This window comes from Malaclemys terrapin, chromosome 21, assembly GCF_027887155.1.
Source record: "Malaclemys terrapin pileata isolate rMalTer1 chromosome 21, rMalTer1.hap1, whole genome shotgun sequence".
NCBI classification, from domain to species: Eukaryota; Metazoa; Chordata; order Testudines; family Emydidae; genus Malaclemys; species Malaclemys terrapin.
Genome location: NC_071525.1, coordinates 17,567,671 through 17,574,756, shown reverse-complemented (window position 1 = coordinate 17,574,756; position 7,086 = coordinate 17,567,671). Strand labels below are relative to the sequence as shown.

Below are 7,086 nucleotides of genomic sequence, written 5' to 3'. Positions count from 1 at the left end.
GGCAGCCTTGTAATGCCATGTCCCTGGGTGGGTTATCAGCAAGAATCCAACAGGGGACTGCTGAGTCTCGGAGCAGGAGTGTCTGCTCCTGAGCTAGAAGACTCACATGTGTTGACCGAGCCTCTTACAGGCTCATCTAGTTCTGTATGTGGCCTGGCAGCATTCCTTTTCTAATATAATAGCAACAGATCATAATGTTTAAGTTTACCCATTCCCCCCCCCCCATTTTTATTGGTTTAAATGTTCACAGTTGTGGGAAGTTCAGGGAGGGTCAGAAAATATTTTTTTATTGACAGTAGCTGTTGAATCAGCCAGCTACAGCTTCCGGGCTGTTAAAACACAAGGTGTCAATGTCACATGTCAAAATCTATAAAGTTAGTAGCCTTAAATCAAACTCTGAGTTCTCTCTAGGGTGACCAGATGTCCCATTTTTATATGGCCCCGATGTCCCCGGGTGGCACTAGGGGGCGCTGTGCTGCAGGGAGCAGGGTCAGGCACAGCCCCACAGGGAATGGTGACAAGCACATGGCATGTGAGAATAAAGACACAAACTCCACATCTAGGCAGACACTTTATTGGGGCTGAGCAGGAGGGTTAGCGTCCCCCTGAACCCAGGCAAATTCAGCCCCAGGCTGGCTTCGATCTGCTCCCAGGAAAGGCTGGGGAGCCTCACGGTGCCCACAGGGTGGCGAGCAAAGGGGGTCAGAAGTCACAGCAGAAACCACAGCCGCTCATCCTACAGCAGTTACAGCAGAAGCGACAGGCAGCGAAACTCTGAGCCTTCAGGAAGAGATGGAGAGACTAGAGTGAGACCTGCCCTTAACCAACCCGCCCCGACTATGTTCTCCCAAGGCGCTTTCCCCTCCCAGAGCCGGGGACACAACCCAGGAGTCCTGGCTCCCAGCCTCCCTGCACGAATCACCAGGCCCCACTCCACTCCCAGAACTGAGGAAACAACCCAGGAGTCCTAGCTCCCAGCCCCTCTACGCTAACCACAAGATCCCGCTCCCGTCCCAGAAGTGGGGACACAACCCAGGAGGGCTGACTCCCAGTCCCTTCCCAGCTTTTCCCCAACCTGTTACTCCCATGTGGTGTTAGAGACACTTTTTGATCCCTATAGAAGAATTTAAATTTTTAAAGGCTTCTGGGCGGGGAGTGGGGTCTAGTGGTTAGATTGGGGGCTGGAAGGAGCAGAGGAAGGACAAGGCTGGGCATCAGGACTCCTGGATTCTATTCTTGTCTCCCAGCAATAAGTGAGTACTAAAGGGTTATGTTCTCTGCAGGATGTCAGAGTTCACAGACTGAACAAGGCTGCCCTCTGCTGGGCAAGAGAGATGCTTGTTGGTAGGAATCTGCCATGAGATATTATTGGGGTTAACCCATGCAATAGTATTGGTGTTAAACTGTGGAACTCATTGCCACAGGATATGTTGGGGTTAACCCATGGGACTCCCTACCACAGGGTTTCCTTTGGTTAGTCTATGGGACTCCCTACCACTGGATATTAATTCAGTCAACGTAGGGGATATTTTAGACATAAATCTGTCAAACCACCTATCACAGTATTTTATTGGAGTTAGCCCATGGCACCCAGCATACCCCTCCCCTCCCCGCATCAGTCCCAGCAGTAACCCAAGTGAAGCCACCTCCCGCTACTCACCGCTTCTCTCTTCACCATCACCTTGGACTCTCCTAGTCCTTCCTCCGAGTGCTGGGAATCCGAGCCCTGTCAGAGCGGGAGAGCGGGGAGTCACTAGTGCCCAACGTGTTTGTTTGACCAGCAGTCATGACTTCGGTGGGATCATGGGGAATCTAATGGCCGTCTCTAAACCACATCCTGAGCGGACTGCTGGGTTCTGTCCCCAGCTCTGGCAGGGGAGCGGGGTCTAGTGCTCAGAGCAGGGGCGCTGGAAGTCAGGACTCCTGGGATGTATCCCCTGCATTGGGAGGGGAGGGAAATCCACTGCATTAGAGCAGCAGAGGGAGAGGGGGATGGGGGGGGGTCTGAGAGGCAGGACTGCTGAATTCCATTCCTAGCTCTGTTGCTGATTTGATGTGTGACCAGGAGCAACTCACTTCCCCAGGCAGAGCCTCAGTTTCCCCTCCCACCCTTTACTGCACCGAAATCTCTTTGGGGCAGGGTCAGCCTCTTGCTGTGTGTCTGAGCAGAGCCTGGCACACCAGGAATCGAACAGGATCCCCCACTCACCCCAGCCAGGGACGCTCCGTGGATTCCCTCGGCACAAAGGAGGGACACGAACAGGAGCAGGACAGCCAGCATCTGGACTCTCATCTTCTCTTGGGGTTGGGTCTTCTCTGCGCAAACAAGTGGAGCTGGGAGCTACAGGGGCCTGTATTTATTCACTAGCTCAGAGCCCTCCTGGCCAGTGGAGTCAGTGATTGGCAGGGGAGGAGAGATTCCAGTAAGACGGGGCTGGATGAACAGCTGTTTACCTACGATGCACATCCTTATGGGAAAAGACTTGTGGTTTCAAAATATGGGACTTTTTTACCAAAATGCTTCTGTCCCTAACCAGGTGACAACACCCTCTGCCAGTCAGTCCTGATTCTCAGCCCCCTGCTCTGACCTGGTCGAGCCCCCCAAAGTGGGGTAGAACGAGGGTTGCCAGTTTTGGTTGGACGTATTCCTGGAGATTTCATCACATGACATAATCTTTCATTAAAGCTTAATCTTCAATTCCAGGAAATATCCTGGAGGGTTGGCAACCCTAGAGAACGCAGGAGTCCTGGCTCCCAATCCATCTGCTATGAGCTATTACACCCCCCTTGCCTCCCAGACCTGGTGCTGGAACCCAGGAGTCCTGACTCCAATTCTCTTTCACACCACTCCACAGTCCGGCCGTCTTGTTTGGAGGACACAGGCCAATATTTTCAGACTTTGGCCAGAGATTTTGACTGACTCCATGTTCAGCTGGATCAGCTTGGAAAAGATTCCCGGAGGTGCTGCTCCCCCAGACTCCAGTGCTGTGGCGACTTGTCATTAGTTATATTACAGAGGTGCACGGAGAGACCCCAACAGATCAGGGTCCTGTTGGGCCGGGCGCTGCCCAGACACAGCGAGAGATAGTCCCTGCCCCAGTTGAGGAAACATTTTGAAACAAACAAATTCACTTCATTTCAGGTCATTCCAAAATTTCTCTTTGAAATGTCCATTGGACTTGGGTTTTCTCTTTTGTGTGTATTTTTCCCATTTGTTATATTTCAGCTCTGTCGGCTATTTCAAATCATGTCAGTAACCGTGGAGCATAATATTCACTAGACTCCGAGATTCCAAGGCAGAAGGGACCATTGTGATCATCTCGTCTGACCTCCTGTGTCACACGGGCCTGAGAACGGCCCTCAAATAATCCCTAGAGCAGATCTTTTAGAAAGACGTCCCATCGTGATTTATACATTGCCAGTGATGGAGAACCTTCCCCCCACCCCCGCCCTGCTTGGTACGCTATTCCAGTGATTCATTATCCTCACTGTTAAAAATCTGCACCTTTCCCAGCTGAATGTATCTAGCTTCATCTTCCAGACATTGCATCATGTTACACCTTCTCTGAGAGATTGAAGAGCTCGTTATCAAACGTCTAATTCTTCCAAGATTCCTCGCAGGCTACAACAGGTGCTTATAAACAACTCCGGGCATGTCACCATGGGACAGAGCAGAGCACGGGACGGATTCTATCCTGAGAACACGACACAGTAGCTGAAATCATCCATTCGTTTTATTTGATTTTGCTCCTAAACTCCATCAGGGCAGCTGCTGCTCAGCGCAGATCGGACACCGGGCCTCTCCTGTCGCTCGGAGCGGCTGCACTCTGGTCTCAGGTGCTAGCTCGCTCCGCGCTCAGGTGGGGACGGCTCTCGAGTGGGGAACCACCCCCCTGCCCGGAGTGTCTCCTGTTCTGTGTGACGGTGAACCAGTGGGGTGCTTTGACACAGATTTCCCATGACATAGTCTCCTCGCAGGGATCGGATCCAGGTGGATCAGCAGAGCAAATGGGCTGTGTTGTCTAGGTCCCGGTTGGAGTGGCCGACCGCGAGATCCCAGGGCTGAGCTAGCAGGGGGCTGTGGGTCGGGAGTGAGGGGCTCCGGCAGAACTGGTTGGGGGCGGGGAGCGTAGAGGAGACCATGTCGAATGTCTCTACCTCGCAGGCTGTCAGAGACCTGAGCTAATAAAGCGGAGCCACGGGCACTGGATTTACACCCTGACAGGATGTGATCAGCCCCCGCCGTAGACAGCACAGCAGGGCAGGGGCATGTGGGCTCGGCAGCGCAAACCAGGGTCCTGCCTTAGGGGGGTAGTGCAGGCCCCCAGCTCTGCGGCTCTTCCAGGCACTGACAATCCCTCTGATACCAGAGGGGTCACACTGCGAATAGGGCTTGCCCCACTCTTTTTTGGCCAGCAACCGCAAGGGGTCCTGAATCCAGGGATAGAGAACCCAGGAGTCCTAACTCCCAGCCCCACCCCCACTAGATCCCATTCCCCTCCCAGAGCTGGTGCTAGGCCAGACTATCAGCCCCTCCCCGACACCCAATGTGTGGCATTCCCAGATTTGCAGCCCCAGAGCCAGGATCTCGGCCTGTTACTGGAACATGCCTGGTTAACGATTAACCCCTGAACCCGCCTGGGAGCCAGGCATGGGCCAGGAGGCTGGATCCTTGCTCTCTGCCCCTCACCCGCTCCCCGCAGGGTGTCGGAGAATTGGGGCCCCCTGGCCTTTGAATTTAGGGGTGTCTGGGGATCTGGGATGTTTTTAATCCAAAGCTAAAGGGGTGAATTTCCCCCCCCCCATCTATGCTGGCTGTGGAATGGGGAGCAGGCTGTGATATCACTTCTGTACATGGCATTAGTCAGAGTCATGGGGCACCCCAACTAACTCCCGGGGTGGGCGGGGGAGATCCACAGGTTAACCCTGCTACTGTCCAGTGACAGGAAGTTCGGGAGTTAACCTCACTGATACCCAGCAGCAGGAAGTCCAACAGGTTAGCACTACAAATATCCAGTGTCAGGGAGTCACGTGAGTTAACCCACTAATACCCAGTGGAAGAGGATCCCACCGTTAAGAGCACCAGTGCATACTGGCACGGAGTCTCACAGGCTAAGACCACTAATACCCAAGGAAAGATAGTCCTGCGATTTAACAGCACCAAAATGTAGTGGGAAGGAGTTCCACAACTTAACCCTGCTAATACTCTCTAGTACCCAGTGGCAGGGAATCCCATGGGTTAACTTCCTAACACACAGAAGCAGCCCTTGAAATCTGAGCATGGCTGGCAGGTGGCCCTGAGCTCAGTCACTGCCACGCGCTCCAAGGCCCCGCGCTGGCCCTACACTGCAGGTGAAGGCGCTGCTCAGCATTTCAATAACTGTGTCAGTCTGTGGTCGAGCTCCGGGCCGACGGGGCCGGGGAATCGCACCGCGGGGCTGCGGGCTGGGGCTGTTTATCAGCCAGACCCTTGGCTGAGCTGTTACAGTGCCGGGGCGGCCTAGATTCACTCAGAGATAGCGAGCTCAGCACAGCCCCTTCAGTGTGAGCATGAGACGGGGGCAGGGTAGAGGACGGGGGCAGACCAGGGCCAGCTGCACCTAGACCCTTCCCTGACTGCAGCCGTCTCTGAGCCGCCCCCTCCCCGAGGGGGAACTCACAAGGCCTAGACTTCACGCCCGGTGGATGAGCTGCATTTGCTCTGCAGACCCGACGGGATCCGATCCCTGAGAGGAGACGTGTCTGAAAGAGCGAGTGTCTCTGGCTGTGTCTGGGCAGAGCCTAGCACAATGGAAACCTGATCTGTCGGGGTCTATCCGGGCACCTCTGTAATATAACTAACGACAAGTCCCCGCAGCACTGGAGTCTGGGGGAGCAGCACCACTGGGAATCTTTTCCAAGCTGATCCAGCTAAATATGGAGTCTGTCAAAATCTGCGACGAACGTCTGAAAATGTTGCCCTGTGTCCTGCAAACAAGAAAGCCAAAGCGTGGAGTGTCTTAAAGAGTGCTCCCTATCCCATCAGCCCAGCTGGGGGGCGGGATTTGCCCCTTGAGCTTTGGCTTAAAAACGTCCCAGATCCCCAGACACCCCTAAATTCAAAGGCCAGGTGGCCCCACTTCTCCGACACCCTGCAGGGAGCGGGTGAGGGGCAGAGAGCAAGGATCCAGCCCCCTGGCCCATGCCTGGCTCCCAGGTAGGTTCAGGAGTTAATCGTTAACCAGGGATGTTCCAGTAACAGGCTGAGATCCCGGCTGTGGGGCTGCAAATCTGGGAATGCCCCACACAGGGTGTTGGGGAGGGCCTGGGAGTCCGGCCTAGCCCCAGCTCTGGGAGGGGAGTGGGATCTAGTGGGGGTGGGGCTGGGAGTCAGGACTCCTGGGTTCTCTAACCCTGGATTCAGGACCCCTTGTGTGCTGGCCTAGAAAGAGCAGGGAAAACCCTACTCGCGTTGTGACCCCATCTGGTTACAGCGGCCGGGATTGTTAGTGCCTGGCAGAGCCGCAGAGCTGGGGGATGCACGTCCCCTCTAACCCAGGACCCCGGTTTATGCGGCTGAGCCCACACGCCCCGGTGGTTGAGTGGGATTTGCTCTGCAGACACGACAGGATCCGAGTCCTGTGAGGAGACTTGTTAGAAACTCGGAATTTCCATGTCACGGGGAACTTTTGTCAAAGCGCCCCCTGGCTCACCGCAACAGAAAACAGAGACACTCTGGGCAGATCCGGGCATTACTAGGAGCATTGCCAGCAGATCCAGGGAAGTGATTATTCCCCTCTATTCGGCATGGTGAGGCCACATCTGGGGTATTGTGTCCAGTTTGGGGCCCCCACTACAGAAGAGATGTGAATACATTGGAGAAAGTCCTGCGGAGGGCAACGAAAATGATTAGGGGCTGGGCACATGACTTATGAGGAAAGGCTGAGGGAACTGGAGTTGTTTAGCAGAAGAGAAGAGTGAGGGGGGATTTGATAGCAGCCTGAAGGGGGGGTCCAAAGGGAATGGAGCTCGGCTGTTCTCAGTGGTGGCAGATGACAGGACAAGGAGCAATGGTCTCAAGTTGCACGGGGGGGAGGTCTAGGTTGG

The 7,086-nt window shown here is 54.7% G+C and overlaps 1 protein-coding gene across 1 annotated transcript; it reads right to left on the bottom strand.

Annotated features, from left to right (window-relative positions):
• Positions 1–558: 558 nt before the first annotated feature.
• Positions 559–2,363, bottom strand: LOC128827016 (hepcidin-2-like). The gene is made up of 3 exons (XM_054010702.1): positions 2,210–2,363; positions 1,661–1,726; positions 559–780 (listed from the first exon to the last, which is right to left on the bottom strand). The coding sequence occupies exons 1-3, from the start codon at positions 2,291–2,293 to the stop codon at positions 703–705; spliced, it is 228 nt and encodes a 75-aa protein (XP_053866677.1). The 5' UTR covers positions 2,294–2,363; the 3' UTR covers positions 559–702.
• Between the last annotated feature and the right edge of the window lie 4,723 nt (positions 2,364–7,086).